The sequence below is a fragment of the Lathyrus oleraceus genome, chromosome 1 (assembly GCF_024323335.1).
Source record: "Lathyrus oleraceus cultivar Zhongwan6 chromosome 1, CAAS_Psat_ZW6_1.0, whole genome shotgun sequence".
Classification (NCBI taxonomy): Eukaryota; Viridiplantae; Streptophyta; class Magnoliopsida; order Fabales; family Fabaceae; genus Lathyrus; species Lathyrus oleraceus.
Window position 1 is genome coordinate 71,824,322 of NC_066579.1, and position 19,469 is coordinate 71,843,790.

The 19,469-nt window shown below is 35.0% G+C and overlaps 2 protein-coding genes across 2 annotated transcripts; one reads left to right on the forward strand and one right to left on the reverse strand.

The window, feature by feature from the left end:
• Positions 1 to 1,148: 1,148 nt before the first annotated feature.
• Positions 1,149 to 2,333, forward strand: LOC127091953 (uncharacterized mitochondrial protein AtMg00810-like). Its single transcript, XM_051030705.1, has one exon. The coding sequence runs from the start codon at positions 1,149 to 1,151 to the stop codon at positions 2,331 to 2,333; it is 1,185 nt and encodes a 394-aa protein (XP_050886662.1).
• On the reverse strand, positions 2,322 to 5,360 carry LOC127116009 (nudix hydrolase 20, chloroplastic). Its single transcript, XM_051047353.1, has 9 exons — positions 5,005 to 5,360; positions 4,561 to 4,625; positions 4,281 to 4,458; positions 4,087 to 4,167; positions 3,783 to 3,908; positions 3,257 to 3,336; positions 2,880 to 2,995; positions 2,677 to 2,797; positions 2,322 to 2,562 (listed from the first exon to the last, which is right to left on the reverse strand). The coding sequence occupies exons 1-9, from the start codon at positions 5,275 to 5,277 to the stop codon at positions 2,493 to 2,495; spliced, it is 1,110 nt and encodes a 369-aa protein (XP_050903310.1). The 5' UTR covers positions 5,278 to 5,360; the 3' UTR covers positions 2,322 to 2,492.
• Positions 5,361 to 19,469: the final 14,109 nt, after the last annotated feature.

Consider the following 19,469-nt stretch of genomic DNA (forward strand, 5'->3'; position numbering starts at 1 on the left):
GTAACGAGCAATGAGTTGAGTAGAAGCTAATGCTTGGAGTCTAGTGTAGTCTCCTTAGTGGGTCGTGCTCTGATAGATGTAACATCGGGATGGGATGTTTTATTTTGTTGAATAATTTCACATGTAATATGTTACATGTTTTACATGATTGATGAGATTTCTATCCGCTGCGGTTTATGCAAATGTTTATGTTTGGATTAATAAAAGAGCATGACAGTTATTGTGTTGAACTGTGTGACACCCTTGATTGCATATTACTCTGATTTACGTAATGTTATTTTAATTAAATATTTGGGGTATTTTAGAAGGGTGTTACAGTTAACGCAAGACAAACAGCAATTTTTCACAATTCATAACAGTGTTAACCGGTTAACATCCTGGGTTAACCGGTTAACGCAAGACAGAAAGCTGTTCCTGCGCTAACACGAAGCAGAATGCAGAATTCCCCGCATTTTCCGCCGTTGGAGGACTTCCGGACCTCCGATTCCAATTCCGTAAGAAGCTACGTTTTCGGAATATCACTACCCATCCAATTACAGATTCAATTTCAGTTTTAACACAACTTATCCAACACAATTTTTCAGCATTCAACATCCCAATTAGGGTCAAATCAACGGTTCATCACTACCCATTACATGTTAACCCATAATACCCATTAAACGACGATAAACCCCCCTTACCTTATTATTTTGGATCGAAGGTTGCTCTAAGAATCGGATTCCGGAAGTTTTCTTCTCCTTCCCTCTCGTTCGTACAACAGTTCTCAAATTCCTCTTCTGCTCACTTCTCTCCACTGCTGTTTTTTTTTTTCTCTTTTCTATCACTTCTTTTATTTTCTCTTTATTAAATTAACTAAATATCTTAATCTCTAATGGGCCTAATATAACACCTCTCATTTTACTAATTAGCACACAATGATAAGCCCACTTACTCAAATAACACCACAATTATATTATTATTTCTTATAATAATTTCTACGACTTTCGACTAATTTCCGACTAACCACAATAATTACGTAAATATTAAAAATAACAAATAATTATTTTTGGGCGTTACACCTTAACCGTTACAAGGCTCGTTTGGCTGCTTTAGGAAACAAGCAGGAATATGGAATTGATTATGATGAGACATTTGCACCGGTTGCCAAAATGACAACTGTTCGCACGATCATCTCTATAACTGCTTCTAGTGGGTGGTCTCTTCATCAAATGGATGTGAAGAATGCTTTTCTTCATGGTGACCTGACAAAAGATATTTATATGACTCCACCTCAAGGCTTATTCTCTTCATCTAAAGGCGTGTGCAAACTCAAACGCTCCTTATATGGTTTGAAACAGGCACCTAGAGCATGGTACGAGAAATTCCGCTCCACTCTACTTGGATTCTCCTTTACTCAGAGTCAGTATGATTCCTCTTTATTTATTCATAGTACATCTGCGGGCATTGTTCTGCTTCTTTTGTATGTTGATGATATGGTTATTACTGGTTCTGATCATGCTTCCATTCAGCGACTTAAGCAACAGTTACAGGCCTCATTTCACATGAAAGATTTGGGTAATCTACATTATTTTCTTGGTCTTGAGGTTCATTCTACATCCAAGGGCATCTTTCTCCATCAACACAAATATGCTACAGATCTGATTTCTATGGCTGGTCTCGAATCGGCTAATCCGGTAGATACTCCTCTTGAGGTTAATGTTAAATATCATCGTGATGATGGTGATCTTTTGCCTGATCCCTTATTGTATCGTCAACTTGTGGGTAGCCTCAACTACTTGACTATTACTCGCCCTGACATATCTTTTGTTGTTCAACAAGTAAGTCAATTCATGCATTCTCCTCGCCATCTTCACTTAGCTACGGTTCGTTGTATAATTCGCTACTTAAAGGGAACCTCTCACCGCGGATTATTCTTTTCCGTTGGAATTTCTCTTCAGTTGAGTGCTTATAGTGATGCTGATTGGGCAGGGTGTCCTGATACTCGTCGATCTGTTACTGGTTGGTGCATGTTTCTTGGTTCTTCATTGATCTCTTGGAAAAGTAAGAAGCAAGCAAGAGTTTCTAAATCTTCTACTGAATCAGAGTATCGTGCCATGTCTGCTGCTTGTTCAGAAATACTTTGGCTTCGTGGTCTTTTGGCTGAACTTGGATTTCCCCAAATAGAGCCAACTTCACTTTATGCTAATACAAGTGCCATTCAAACTGTTGCAAATCCTGTTTTTCATGAACGCACAAAACATATCGAAGTTGATGGTCATTCAAATCACTATCACAACTGCATCACCATTGATGCCCCCTCAAAAGAGCTATACACAATAATATTGACTTGTTGAAATCTTTTCAGTTTTGCATAGAATAATTATTTTGACATAAATAAACGATGTTCCAATGAGATCACATCTAACCAATTATTGAAAAATACAAAAAGAATAACAACAAAGATACTCAACATATGAATGCTTGGTTCAATGAATAGGATGATCCTTTGTGTATCAGGAAAAATCTCCTATTCTTAAGCTTCTTAAGAGATCCAAATATCCATCATTTTCAGGACTTATGTATCTGCAATGTTTATTACAACAACATATAATCCGTTAGAACATCAATTAATAACAAAAAAAGTAAATAGAAACGTAAATCATTAACAACAGAGTGACAAATTTCTCGAAGAAATACCCGTGTCTAAAGAGGAAGTCAATGATCACGATAGTGCAATTTGGTTTGAAAAACTGTGTCTTGCGGATGACTTCTGCAACTTGCTCAACCGGGATTAACTTGAAGCTTTCAACTTCTCCATCTGAAGTTTTATTTAGCCAAAGTGTGATCAAGATACCACTTGAAAAGAGAATAAAATTGGAGAATGAGTTTAAAAGGCACACCTATGTTTTTTGGTTCAAAATTTTCGGGAAGTATCAAATCATAGCAGAATAGAACATCTCTTTTGTATCTATATCCTTCGATGTCCTTGTATGAAACGACACCAACTGATTTAGCTCTGCAAGAACAGCAATGAAGAAATAAAAAGAAGTTCAATTAGCTCCTATGAAGTATTGACACAAACGCGGACACCAACATGTCGCACCTGTAATAAAAGTACTTGAATGCAATCATATATGTCAGTGTCATGTCGAACATCAGACACACTTTTAATTTGAAATTGTCGATGTTACGTAGGTTGCGAACCATTCCAGAAGAAAAATTGAAATTTGTGCGGTAAAGGAGGAGAAGGATGAAGGTGTTGCAGTTGCAAACTTACTTAATAGAGATGGACCTGGGAATTCCGGCTTCCTCTTCACATTCCTTTACAACATTTTCCAGACAACCTATTCCATGCGGCTGTGACAGGAGGAGCAATTAACTCAGAAACTCCAAATGATAGTACATATTAACGTAAAGAAAACACTTAGGTCTGTTTTGATTGACTTATTTGAACTTATCAACGCTTGTGAGACTTTTTGTAATTTCTTATGGAAACAATTTTCTACATGTTCGTAAGTTGTTTTCAGCTTATTTTCATAAGCTCTCCGCGATTGTTTAATGAAAACAGCTTGTATGAAAATAGTTTGACTTCAATTACCTTTTACTATAGAAATAGTTCATACATAAACACTTATATGATAAACGCGTATACTATGAACATTTAATTGAGTTGTTCATCCAAACACAGCATAGTGAACTGTTTCAATCCACAAAGTCTTTGAAAGAAATGCTTAACATGTCAAGGCTCAAGTTTGAAATATTAGTTAGTTTATTATGCAAACAGATAAAACAAAACTACAAACCAATCCTCCTGCAACTAGATGATCAAGCATTCCCGGATATGTGGATTTCATGGGACTTCTCTTCCCTATCCATAGGTGTTTCTGCCCGTTCAGCTCAACATAGCCATTCATATGGACTCCATAAACCTAATATTGTAAAATAAGTAAAAAGTTTAAAGATGACATATTATAACAAATGGCGTGATCGCCTTCAAAATAATTCCAACAATAAGATTGCAGAGAGGCGGCATTCGATTCCACAAAATATATGCAACTTAGATTATCATTTTTAATTAGACAACGAATTAGTACTTGACTTTTGTACCTTTATGCCAAAATAAGGAGCGGCAGCGCGTTCTAATGAGAAGAAAGCATGTGCGCTAAACGAGGATTTAACCGGATATAGCTGGTAAAAGATAGATAGCAAATGTAGGTTAGGTAGTTTAAGTAATAGAAAAACATCCAATAGAAAAGAATGATGAAAGCTTACATATTCTAAACTTACAAAAAGACTAATACCTCGTTTCGTATACCTGGAATGTGCTCCTCTCCCAAATGCTTGATTACATAACCAACCGCGCTGGTTCTTTCCTCAGCCGTCTTCAGTAATGGATGCAATGTAACATGATAACCAAAGGGGCCTCCACCATTGGGAAAAACAAACACGTCGTTGAAGCCTCGCAAATGTTCAACAAACCTTAACAAATCAAAGTTTAACCAAAGAAACATTCATGAATAACTAAACATAAGATCACACAAGCATCAAACATGTGGAATAAAGAAATGGAGTAAAATTTACCGATTGTGAATAAATCCAACATCGTGGCCCTCAACAATAAACGGAACGAATTCAGATTGTTTGTCCTACAATCAATTCCAAACTCAATAACACAGTTTATGAGTAAACTCTAGTTTGTTGGGATCACTGATCACTTCCCAATAAATTACAATAAACAGAAAACACAAAAAGTAGATCCTATTCCTACACTTCAAAATTAGCTAAACCCAAATTTCATAAATTATGGTATTAATTATAAAGATTAAAACTTTATTGATAGAAAAAAAGTGGGGTGATGCAAAAATGCACAATTGGGTGGTTAAAATTGATTATTACTCACAATTCTCAGTCAAAAGAAAAAAGGGCACAATGTAATAGTAAAGGTAACAACTTTGCTTTGTTTCATTCATTGTTTTCTAAGAAAACCAAACAAAACAAAAGAGGGGTGATAAAGTAAGAACTCACAGAACCACGGTTGCAGAGTTGGACTTTGTGGAAGTAACCTTGGAGATAAGAAGAAGGGTCGTCTTCTATGGCAGTTTCAGATTCAGAAATGCGAAAAACATCGTCCCACGTGAGTGTGCACGTGCCACCAGTGGCTGAAAGAGAAAAAGAGGGAAAGGTGTGGTAGATGGAAGATGAAGAAAAAAGGTGAGAGGTGATGAAGGATGATAATGGAGAAGAGAAGGGTTTGTAGCAGCAGAAGGTAGGAGCAAACATGTATGTCACTCCTGTCATTTTACGAGCACAACAATGTTTCTGAACAAATTTCTACAGGTTGAGTAAAAAAATGCATGGTTCTGCCTCTCTTAATTAAAAAGTCAGATAATTCACTCATATATTATCAAATAATAATAAAATTTATCATATTTGAATAACAACTTCTTATTTAATATACGAAAATCAATTTAGACAAATGTGAAATAAAATACATTATAATAAAACATAAAAAAACATAAGAGATGAGTTATTAGAAAAGATGAAAAAAAAATAATAGAAGAGAAAAGAGATTGGAGAAGAAGGTGTATAATAAAAACGAAATTGGAAGAGAGAGCAACAACATAAAAATGAGAAGATGAAAAAGAAAGAACATAAGAGACGAGAGATTAAAGAAGAAAAAGCGAGATATACCTGACGAAAAAAGATGAGAAGAATGTGTGATACTGTTAGGAAAAATTTGAGTAGGTTGAATTTGAAACCTTAAATGCGAAGAAAAGAAAATCATTTGAAATCGTAAGACATAGGCATAATAGGTTTGAGTTTAGGTTGGATGTGGGTTAACTGAAGTTTAGGTAGTAATGTAATGCAGTTTGTTTTAGTTTGATTCGGTTTGCAAAATAAAAACCGCAAATTGAACTGAACTGCGCAGTTATGTTAAAAAATGATCCAAACACACCCGAACTAAATGCGATTTTTTTACGATTTTCAATTTGGTTTAGTTTGGTTAGTAGTTTTCTCTGGGGCCAGTTTGGCTTTAAACGCCCATGTTTACCGTTGTTTTTGGTAAACAATCATAAGTTTTAATTCACTTACAAACTTAAACTCGAAAAAATCTCACGACATATTGTGCAAAAGAGTTTGAGAAATATGTGTTCATGCTTGGAAATTAAGCATTTGAATGTGAGATAATTGGATGAAAACTTCAAGAACAAAGTGTTGAATTGCTTAAAGATAAAGTAAATAAAAGGAAAAAGATAAAAGTAAATGAATGAAATGCTTAAGTTAAAAATGAGACGCAGATTCATACATTTTCTCAGAAATTCATTATCTCTGTAACTTAGATGTTTGAATTCTATAGAGACTAATAATAAAAATGGTGAACCTTTGTTACAAAGACTAAATCGACTTTTATATATATATATATATATATATATATATATATATATATATATATATATATATATATACACACGCACACACACATTAGTGTCAGTCGACAACGATCAAATCTCTAACGCTTGACACATGCAGTGTTATGTGACCTTTTCTCCTCTACATTGCTTCCACGTGTCTTCTGTCTTTGCACTATTACAAAACTGTCACTTATGTCGAGAAATATTCTCAAGTTTTTCATCTGTCTCGGTCGAGAATCCTTAGTCGAATCTTGTAATCTTGGTGTCAAACCAAGCTTCAATTAATTTGTGTTTAGTCTGTGTATTTACTTCACACCATTTTCCTGTCAAATATATCAAATCACTACAAATATTTTCGAGATTTTGAACATGTTTTGAAGATAGAGTGATCCTAATCTTGTGGATATGTTCCTGAGATTCTTCCTAATCTTCGAAAAAATCCTAGGATATATTGTGCAAAAGAGTTTGAGAAATATGTGTTCATTCTTTGAAATTAAGCATTTGAATGTGAGATAATTAGATAGAAGCTTCAAGAAGAAAGTGCATAGTTGCTTAAAGATGAAGAAAATAAAAAGGAAATGATAAAAGTAAATGAATGAAATGCTTAAGTTAAAAATAGGACGCAGATTCATACATTTTCTCATAAATTCACTATCTATATAACTTAAATGTTTGAATTCTATTGAGACTAATGATAAAAATTATGAATCCTTGTCGGAGACTATATATATATATATATATATATATATATATATATATATATATATATATATATATATTAATGACCGTCGATAACTGTCAAATCTCTAGCGCTTGACGCGTACAGTGTTATGTGGCTTTTTGTCCTATGAATTGCTTCCATGTGTCTTCTGTCTTTGAAATGCTACAAAACTGCTACTTTTGTCGAGAAACATTCTCAAGTCCTTCAACTGCCTTTGTCGAGAATCCTTAGTCGAATCTTGTAATTTTGGTGTGAACCAAGCTTCAATTAGTTTTGTTTAGCCTGTGTATTTACTTTATCCCTTTTTCCCGTCGAATACGCCAAATCAATGCAAACCTTTTCAAGATTCTGAACATGTTTTAAAGAGAGAGTGATCATAATCTTGTGGATTTGTTCATGATATTCTTCCGAATCAGACTTAGTGGGTTTAGATATAGCTTGAGTCGAAAATCACAGGCTAATAGTCCTTAACCAAATCATTTGATTTTAAGTTATTAGTAATTTATTTGCTTTTTTTCCGAGTATTCTTTTGCTTAATTAAGAAAATATAAAGTTATCATATTATTTTGAAACTTTATTTCACATGAAATAGAAAGGTACATGCGTGGATACACAAGTATTGACATTGTATATGTTCAGAAACTTGGGTTGAATCTTTACCCGAACTCAAGAGAGCTTGTTCCGGTCTTCAAGCATCATATGTGACATCTCCAGTCTAGATCAAAGTTGACACATCCAATTGATAGTTGATACACTGCAATACACAAACATAACTTTAAGAACATATTAACGGCCATAAAAGTTGATCTTAAACAAAAAAACATGAGACTTAATTCCATTTATTACTTTCAGTCATATAAGGAAACACACCATAATGGATAATAAGTTGGTCATAAAAGATTCTACGTAAAGAAGACCATATATAAATCTATAAACACCAAGAATAAGAGGGCACACTCTTGATACGACTCACAGACACTCAATTATTTTTGACTTTTGCTGGCTCCGCGTCAGTGAAGTTATCAATAATATATTCTAAGGCACATTTGGCGACTACATGAATCTTAAGTTCAATCCTAATGAAACTATCACCGAAGACAATGACAAAGAAACTATTGTCGGTGGCGACTTGCGAGTACAAGAACAAAGAGGAAAAAGACGACGATGATTAAGAAACCGGTGTGTGACAATGACAACGACACGAAAATGAGATGCTTATATTTTAGAGAGTCTCGTACCTTTTATTAATTTCATGTAAATGTGATTAATTCATTTTGATTATATGTAATTTTGTTTTTAATCTTTGACACTTGAACATTGCTTATTTTTAATTATACTACTCGATCCAAAATATGTGGTGCTAAAGAGACCAAAAGGCACAATCTAATTTTACGATTGTTGTCAAACCAACGTATTTACGAATGTATCCTTATATTCTGAATTATGATGCATTATTTAACATGTTATACAACAAATATAAAAGGAAACTCTCATCATAAGTGGACATGCTTGAGTGAATTTTCTACAGGGGTCATAAAATTATATCCCCTTGGTCCTTTATATATGAAGATTTTTGAAAGATTTTTTAGTCCTAAATGTAAGAAAAAGCACAAATTTTGTCTCTTTACTCCTTAAATATTGTTTAAGGCCAGCCACGAGCCCAAGAAGTTATGATCCAAATCAATGTCAATCCACTCCAAATGACTTAAGGTATAAAAGTTATCTCGCGAAAAATTCAAGGTACACTCTTTGATCTCCACTCTTATTACACTCATCTTGAATTTTGAACCGACTTAGGCGTTGGAGTGCTAACCTTATAGGTTCACCCCCACACTGTCATATCAGAGACCAGTACCACCAGTTCATGATTCCTAACTGTCAATGTGCACCTGATTCTGGTTCCATAATGAAATAGTGGGGTTGTATGTGGGAAGTGACCCCTAATTCCCGCTAAATTCAACAAGTATATCATTTTCGATCTAAAATAAGATCTCTACAGTAAGCATTGGAGATGGAAATAGTAACTTCATTCGCCACACTAAAGAGACTTGTCAAATTTTCATATTCAATAATATGCCAATTATCATTTGTCAATGAGATACATAGTGCAATAACATTTAGTGTAGATCCACCATCATAGTGCATTTCCTGAACCATAAGTTTGGTAGAATAGCAAAGCAAAGATCGACTAGAGATATCATTTCTAGATCGAGAAAAGATCAATGGAACTCTAAACTTTGACCTTCCATTAGTCTTAGTAACCACTGTCCCGGATCATACTCTGACAAGATTCCTCGTAGATGAGGAAATATCTTACAAAACCTTCTACACCCTCACTCTAAGGAAATTAGGTGTCCAACAACCATATCTAAATCCATATTGTAGTGATTTGATAACTTGGCCTGGTAGAATGATATATATGTTGCTATCGTTAGGCGAAAGAGTGCGTGGGGAGAAAGATTACTCTCAGTTTCCTTGTAATTCCATGTATAAGTTCCTTCAAGGGTATCCCAGGGAGATCCTTTTTGGCGAAGCTAGATGCAGTAGTATCTCTGGTCCATTTGAAGATAACATATCAGGATATAGAAGGGAAGCCGATAGTTATCAACGCTGACATTGAAGAAGCAAAACGTGCACTCACCATCATGATTTCAAATTTCAACTTCCAAGACCATCATAGGCCACATAATTAACCGCTTTAAATAAAATCGTTTAGTTGATTTTAATTCAGAAAATTAAAATGTTAGTGGACTTCTAATTAAAGGAGGAAAACAGAAGATTTTTCTTGCAATATATTTACACTCTCATTTTCATATTTCTCCTTTTTGCAACTCCTTCTTCTCTGAACCCTAAGAGCCTTCCATCTTTCTTCAATCTTTACTTTTTCTTCTCCTCACATTCTAAAACAATGGCATTCACTTCAGACGCTAGCAATCAGTCTCATGTTCCTTTTGATGCTGATCTCCAAGGACATATCCTTATTAACAACCATACATATGTTCCAAAACCTCCAATGGAGAAAGAGAAATATGTTATTTAGGATTCTCAGGTACTCATACTATTTTCTCTTATAGGTATTGTTCATGTGTTTATGGGCACTTTCCAAGGTCATCCATGAAACAAACGAACTAAAAACATTTTCCCTAACTCACCATCGACCAAACCTCGTGCGTTTGAAGATAGAAGTTTTGAGTTAGGGTTCATGGAACATCCCAACAGTGTATTTCGTTCTTATCTGGCCACCAACAATGGCGTTTATCTTAGTTGGTTGCATAGATTAGAAAAGAAGAAAGCACAAATCTTGAAAGACCAGTGTATTGTTGACTTAATCCAACTATCTAAGACTAGACCCGGGTATAACCCTTACATGTTCATAAGTGTTATCTATTTTTGGGAGTCTTTGACCAACACTTTCCATCTACCATGTGGAATGGTCACTCCCACTATATTCTACATTTCGGCTATCACTACTCTTCGACCAACCGGTGAAACTTTCAACCCCACTCTCAAATACAAAATCAAACCTAACTTTACTTTCAATCATCCCAACTTTAGCAATTATATCAAAGACCAACATGACAAAACTGGGGAAGTCTCTGACTATGAGCACATTGTCTTTCTCATTCTATGAGCACATTGCCTTTCTCATTCTATGGTTATCCCATTTCATTTTTTGTTCTAGCTCGCTCAAAGTTCCCAAGAAATCTATACCTCTTGCAACTCTAGGATGTCTGTATACATATTTAGGCATTGCTTCTCGTGATCTCAAGGCACAAACTAATCCTGAGGAAAACTTCCTCGTCTCTGACCCTATCTGGCTTTTGTAACTTTGGCTTAACTCCACTTTTTATCCCTCTCTAAAAACTAGTGTTTCGTCAAATCTAGAAAGACGATTCGAAGGTATAAGGCTTGATATGCTGACCCCAGCTGACAATAATCTTCCGCCTAAAAAGGCTTTTGAAAAACATTTTTTCATGCTCAATTTTGTTAATAAATTTGTATCCATTATGGCACCTTTTGCCAATCGAAGCTATTGGCAGGAGTGGTTTAGAAGACCATTTCCAGCCTCTACACCTGGAAGCCAAGTTGAAACTCTCAACATATGGGTGGAATTACTTAAGCCTACTATCTTGTTGACCAAAATTTCAATTGCAAAAACTGGTTTTAGGCTTATCGCCTAGCAACCAAATATGGTGGCTCGAAAATTTGACTTCAGTCAATTTCTGCCAAAATCCTTTTTTAACAAAGAATATGAAGTTTTCTTGGCTACTGATACGCAAATTGAGGCACTTTACAAGGAGTGTTTAGACTTTCACGGTAATAAAGTCATTACTTTGAACCCTTTAAATTCTAAACCTCTTTCCACTGCACCAAAGAATTTGAAGATTGGTGGTCTTACTTCCACAATCGTCTTATTGTGGACACTTCAACCCTTCTTCAACATATAACATATATTTTTTCCTGACTGTGGTGCAAAAGGAAGAAAAGTCAAGGTATGCATATCAAAGAGATTCAAGGTTTTCAAAGTTACTTCGAAACTATGTATAACCCTTGTCAACTTGGTCGAACTATCTATGATGCAACTTCTACTTTAAAATAGAAAACTATAGAAAAATCTCCTCAACTTCATTTTCCTCCTTATATAAAATATATATGAATTTTCTTTAGAATTTCATCTCCCAAAATTCCCACTATTGCCAACTTGTGAATTTGGCTTAGCTTTTCGACTATCAATTCCAGACTGGTTTCCTTGCGAGTCTTTGCCAGGTTTAAATAACGAGTTGAAAAAACCTACCCCAAAATTAGTTTCAACTAAGTGTAATATATACAATTTCCCACAACCTTTAAGAATCGATCTTGATCATGTTCAATTCATCGACACCATCCAAGAAGGTGAAATAAAAGGACTTGTAGAACTCATTAACTCCACTTTATATTTTCACCTTATTTACTTGTGTCGAAATCTTGCAGCTCCACCTCATGCTCCAAAAGAGTCGAAGAAAAGGAAGGAAGTTGAAGAAGTTGACACCAATGAAAAACCTAGCCAACCCAAAGAAGTACAATATGTCTATAATCTGAACCTTTTTTTTTCTTTTTCCATAGGTCTTGCTTTGTCTCTTGCTTACTCTTCTTATTTTTCCAGAGTCAAAAAAGAGGAATTCGTTATACTACTGCCACATCGATTCAGAAGAAGGCAAGGAAATACAAAGGGGCCTTCATTCCTGATAATGAAGGAACACAAGTCAAACCTACTCTCTGACCCTCTTTTATTTCTTCACATTCATCATTTATTATACTAATAATTATACATGATTTAGTCTAACAAATGAGTTCAATAAGAAAATAAAGAAGTCGAAGCCACTGATGAAATTGATGAAAGTGAGGTTTCTCATAGACCTATTCCCCCCAAATATCATATTCGCTAGCAAGATGATGTTGATATGTCAGCAAAAAGGAAAGAAGTTGTTGTTGAAACTTTAACACTTCGAAAAGCTAAAAAGAAGAAAACAAAACCCTAAGCTTTTGAGGATAGTTCACCAAAAAAATCAATGAGGGAATTCATTGTCAACATTAATGATGATGAAGAAGAGATGGATTAGAAGGAGAACCTAAATTAACTTGAAAAAAGCCAAAGCTCCAAAGGCGACCCACACCTGAAGAAATCTAAGAAATTACAGACTCAAGTCCTGACTTCAGGGTGTCCATGGTAAATTAAGTTTCATTTAATTATCCCTATCGGTCTATATCTCCCAACTCTATTATTTTATTCAACTTTTATCTTCTTTATAGGAATAACCTATTTATGTTATACATCCATCACAACAACCCACTACTAACAATCCAGACGAGGAAACAATTGTTGAACAACTACAAGACATGGTTGAAGATCAAAATATTTCATAACATACCATACCAAAGAACAAAAAATTTAAACGTCAAACACCTCTAGGAACCCCAGATTCTGAACAACAATCAGTTGGTGCAGAGGCTCATAACTCTGATTCTCGATCAAATGGTCCAAGAAATACTATTCCAACACCAGAAAGCCTATAACACAATGATCAACTACAAAAGGACCAAAATATTTTTCGAACCCAAGAGGATCAAGATCAAAGAGAACCTCAATCTCTTATTGTCGAGAATGAACAACCATACATGGCTTAGACTTCAACAATTTCACCAGCAGCCAATAAACATCCTTTCTCGACTATAACAACTATTGTTCATCCTCCAACTCGAGATTCTTCGTATAACATTTATGACATTCCTCTCAATTGAGAGGAATTGAAGGCTATCAAAGGGAAAAACCTTGTAGAGGTTTTGAATATGTTCATGAGAAGTCAAGGCATTTCCGTTGACAAATATCCAAGCTCTTCATTTTCATCAGGCCATAAGCCTTATAGTAACTTTTATGTTGTGCTGGTTCAACAATTGAAAGTGAATGTTTTCAACATGGACCTATTCTAGGCCATTGAAGACAACCATGTTATTGTCTATGAAATCAAGACCTTGTTGAAACAAATTAATAGTCCAAACTCACCTGATTCTATTATTGGCTGTATCCTCGAGTTTGAGTCGTTTCTTGAGTAAACCGCCCAAAACATCAAACTGAAGAAAGAGTCTTCCAGTAGACTCAAATAATAGACTGGTGCCATGTCCCAACAATGGACCCCAATTTCTCAATCTTAAATTCTAATTAATGATTTAGAGGCACATGCTAAAAAGGATAAGAACCAGGTGACACTTTGCAATTAAAACATATAAAGCTGGACGGAATAGGTGGAAGAGCTACAACTAAAGATTGGGTAAGAGAGACGAAAAAAAATTGAAATAGAGACCTCAAGACTGACCTATATTGATGAAAAGCTAGTTCAGGAAGCCAATGTTGGTATTTAAGATGTTGATTTTTCTTTTATGCTAGATGAGGTTCGTTGTTTTGTTGTTTTTCTCCATCCGTAATTGTTTCTAGATCTCTTTGCAAACAACTTACTCGTTTATCTTTCAGCAGAACGAGTTTCACAAAGGAGAATATTTGTCTCTTTAGTACCATCAAATGAATAAGAGGGCGATATATGTCTACAACGATGATGACAATATCCATGGTGGTATCCTCGAGACTCATATCTGGAGGGTGAATGTCTCTAGGGAGTTAGAGGGCATGTTTTACGCCTCTTATGGTTGTGGGGTCAATGATGGCGAGATAATTTAGCCTGATCTTCATTGTAATACACTAACATTCCATCATTTACTTGAATCGAACCTCTCACGGGTCATTAAGATTCTTGCAGAATTAGTTTCTTATGTAGATTGACAGAAGTGTATGGATTATAGACGTGAACTTTCTACATCTATTATAATTATAATGTCGTGCTAATATATTTTGACTTGTAGGGAAGGTGAATGAGGAAAAATTATAAATGGTTTGTGTTGCTATGAAGAAAAATTACAAGGAGAGGATGAAGCGGAAGTAAAAGCTGTAAACTTGTGTGAAAGACCAAAAATGGCATTCATTCAAATTTAACATAAGTTTGCAGCTTTCATTTCAGGTTCATCCTCCTTTCATTGTGGATTCCATTCTAATACAAGTAGATCATTTCTTCGTAATCATTCTCCACAATTTTTTTCAACAAAAGGTACGTCCGTTAAACATTTTATGAGTTGATATATTGTTGTTTTTTAAAATGCTTTCTTTTTGAATTTTTTTATAAATGTTGTTGTTTGTATTATTGTTAATGTCCTAGAGTATGAGTTTATTATATTGTATGTAGATTGCTTGTTTCACTAACCCCTCACTGAGCATGCATTCATTTAAATTGATTTAGAAAATAATAATCTGAAAATTAAGTTATATTTGAAAACCAACTTAAATCAATCAATGTTTTACAAACTACATGCATCTTATAATTCATCTCTCGCTCTTTAACATATACAATTTGGTTCAATGCCTCAAGTTCTTCACAACAATGATTTTTCTCTTCTAGTTTATTTTGCAAAGCATCAAATTTGTTGAGAAATTTTGATTCATTGCCATCATAATAATCATCATCATTTTAGATAATGGTGATGATAGTAATGACGATGAATCTGAATTAGTCAACAAATTGTTTCTTTTCAAAATAAACTAGAAGAGAAGAAACTGTTGCTTTGAAGAACTTGGGTCATTGAACCAAATTCTATAGAGCGAGAGATGAATTACGAGGTGCGTGAAATTCTAAAAACAATGGATCGTTTAAGTTGGTTTTTAAGAATAATTTAATTTTTTAGATTATTATCTTCTAAATAAATTTGAATGGTCGTATATATTTAGTGAGTGGTAGGGAAAAACAAACAACCCACATATTTTATAATAAACCCATGTATACATACCACAACAATTATCTTTTATAACTGTGGTGAAATATTAATTTTATTTTAATTAAATTGCTACTGATGGGGTTTCAAACCCATGAAATATATATATATATATATATATATATATATATATATATATATATATATATATATATATATATATATATATATATATATATATATATATATATATATATATATATCATAATAGTTGTTTAAGATAACCATTATGGTAAGTAGCAGGGCTATCTAGTTTATCATCACAACCACACGTCTATGGTGAAAAGCACCATACTTACAATCACATGCTACCTAACAACAAACAAACATCATTATATGTATTTTATAACCGTTGTCATATGTGTTTTCGTATTATTTTTGAAAAAAAATGGTTATTTTAAAAAAAAAATTGCAACCCATCATAGATAACTCTTAATGGCCAAAGTTAAAGTGGAGGATGTAGATAGTTTCAAGTGATTAATGACGTTTCTTTATCTATTATAGATATCATAAGGCCTTTATAATGGACAAAATTTAAGTTTCACGCGAATCACTAATGGTAGTGTCTTGAGTGTTGATAATTATGAAATGAACGACAAAGATTTGTTTAAGAACAGTGATCAATATCAAAAATTGTCACGCTAAGTTATCTCCTCGATTTTGTTAAAAATGGAGGTGAACATGATTTTAAAAAAAATACATTGTTTATACAAAATATTGAAAAATAATAATACAGCAAAAGGAGAATTTTGATGTAAGAAATTATTTGCTCCAAATATTGCACGCATCCAATTTCTAGGAGTTATATGTTCCAACTATTGAATGCATCCAACTTCTAAAGGAATTATCTATTCCAACATTGAAAAAATGTTTTTCCTGCTCTCGCAATCCATCATAGAGAACTTTTTCAAGGTTCTAAATACAACAAAAACAACACAACACCATTTTGTGAGATGGATCCGAAAATAATGATGCGTTCGAGTTTGGAGTGGTTAAATATATGTTAGAATTAGGGTAAAATCTGTTTAATGAGTGTTGTTATAGTAAAATATGATTATCTTATCCCTCGGTTATTAAGGAAACCGACATGATATATCATTTAGTTTACAAAAAAGATTATAATAATAAAAAAGGTTTCTGAATTGTTTTCCCCCTCAGATTTTTTGAATAACCGAGATAATATGTTGACTGTTGTCATACGGTGAACTGACTTGGTGTGTTTTTGCTTTGGAAAGCAAATGTCGCGGATAGCAAGAGTCGCCACCGACTTTTCTTTTATCCAATAAGGAAAGGCGGAAAAGAACAGGAAAGACCTTGATTAGATTTTGGGTTCGGGAGGTACATTATACAAAGGGAAGGTGTTAGCACCCTTTGTATCCATGGTTATCCATGGGCTCTTAATTGCTTAATCACTTATGTTTTTCTTGTCCGAAAAGGTGCTTGAGAACTGTTTAGAAAATATTTTGAAAAGAGAGTTTAACTTTGTAATGATTCTTGTACGAATGTATACAAAGTATTTATCTCGTTTAATTTTGAAAGCTGTTTAGAAAAATATAACTTGGCAATGATTCTAGTACGAATGTATACCAAGTGGTGATTTTCTAATAGATGTTTTGCAAAGTGTGAGGTGTGAAAAGTATTTTAAGTTGTGAGTCAGCATTTAAGAGTTATACCTACCCAAGGTCTTTATGGGTATTTCCTATCCTTATGAAGGTAAAACTGTCCTTACTATTGAGAAGTAAGTAGTCTTGTCCTTTGGATGTAAGGGACATCGTAGGGTCATCGATTGGTCATTGAAGGCAACATTTGTAAGGATAACTTAACATTCGAAGGGACGATCATCATTTAACCGTAGGCTACAACGACGGGCCATCGAGGGACAAAATCATATATTCGCAGGCAACATCCGAGGGACTATAATTTATCTTATAGTGACATGATGATTTAATCGAAGGGTCTTTGCTAAGTGTATCCCCACATTCACGGGACATGACCGTAATACCGTAAGGCAACAAAGAGAGGGCCAAGATCATATATTCAAAGGCAACATTTGTAATCAGTTAGGTAATTAGGATGAATCTCCACAAGGGTATCCCACAAATAAAGTGGAATACCTAGCAAGCTACCTTCTTCGGGAGTATGTGAGCCCTCACAAAATTCAGCAAACAGGTTAGAATACCAAATGGGGTGCAATCAATAGTTGCACCGAACAAAGGAATCATAGCAGTAATAATGTCAGGCAAATAATACATAGCTATGATAGAACATGTCAGATAAGCACATAACAGAACGGAAAAAAAATCAGCGACTGTCATGTTCGCTACTGCCTCGCCTAGCGAAGGCTTGGCGAACACTCGCTACATGTTCACTTAGCGACATGCTAGCGAACGGCTGCGGGTTTTGAGTTTAATAACAGTACGATTTCAGCAAGCTCCAAACCCTATGGCATCCATTACAGAAATTACATGGTTAAACATTCAAGACATCCATGCATACTTAAATCCACATGCAAAACCTAAGATACATTTATAAATTCGATCATAATGCCACATGTAAATTGGGAGCATAAAGCGGTAGTGGTAGTGCAAACCTGTTTGCAATTGAATTGCAATGTTGAATAGGCAGATCACTCTTAGGGTTGGTGTCGGATTGAGTTGGGCGGAGGTAACCTTTGTGTAGATGAGTTTCCTTCAGGGTTTCCTTTAGGGTTGTTCTGAATTCTCTTGGTTAAGTTAGCCTTCAGGGTTTTTCCGGTTGCCTCTGTTAGGGTTTGCTTGTTCCCTCTCTGTCCTCCGTCTGTCTCCTCTTTTATGAATGAAGCTCTTCTATTTATAATAATTTTTGTGACCTGATGGGCTCAGAATGAAGCCCAAAATTTCTGGTATTAGCAAGCTTCGCTAGGCGAGTGGTGCAGCGAAGGATTCGCTAGGCGAATGATTTTGCTCGCCTAGCGAGCAAGCCATTTTAAGTCATTTTCTGGATTTGGCCACCTGTGTGTTGGGTCTTCGTTCCCTTAAGATCAATGTCTTGAAAAATGAGTTAGGGTGCCTTGAAAAATGTCTTGCAAGATTAACGGACAAATTTTTGGGTATGACAGCTGCCCCTGTTCAATATTCTTAGACCGAGAGAGTTGGAATGGTATGTACGCGATTCGTGGTCTGGAGGTGGAAGATTATTGAACACTTAGAATGCCCAAAAATTTGCGCTTGCTAATTAGAACTTAGTCTTGATGGAGATGGGCTTAGAGATGCCATCCGGGAAGTTTGATGATGAAAGATCAGAATGGATCATACGCTGCTGGGGATAAAGGATCAGAATGGACCATACGCTAGATCGTATCTGAATTGCAGAATGAACCGTCTATTAGGCTGCCTCTAGAGAGGTAAAGATCAGAATGGATCGTACGCTAGATCGTATCTGAGTAGCGGAATGAGTTATCCATTAGGCGGGTGACTTCGCTGGGGACGAAAGATCAGAATGGATCGTACGCTAGATCGTATCTAAGTTGCAGAATGAGCCGTCTATTATGCTGTATCTGAGAAAAGGGTCAGAATGGATCGTACGTTAGATCGTATCTGAGTTGCGGAATAAGCCGTATGTTAGGCTGTATCTGACAAAAAGTAGTCGTACGCTAGACTACACCTCGGAATGTACCGTACACTGGGTAGTATCTGAGGAAATGAACATCCAAATGGGTCGTACGCTAGACCGTATTGGACTAGTTGAAGGAATCATATGTTGGGCTGAATCAGAATGAACCGTATGTTAGGCTATATCTGATAACATTTGTATGTGTTGTATTTGCCATAAATGTCTGGGATGGGCTTAAAGATGCCACCAATAGGAGGATATCAGAGTACTTATCCGAATGAATGTTTATATGGATTATATCCGAAAGATGTATTTGAATCTTGAATGTAATCGATAAAGATGTCCGTCTGAATGGATCTTTATTTTGACTGTATCAGGAGGATAATTAACCTGAAAAATAAAGTTAGCTTTAT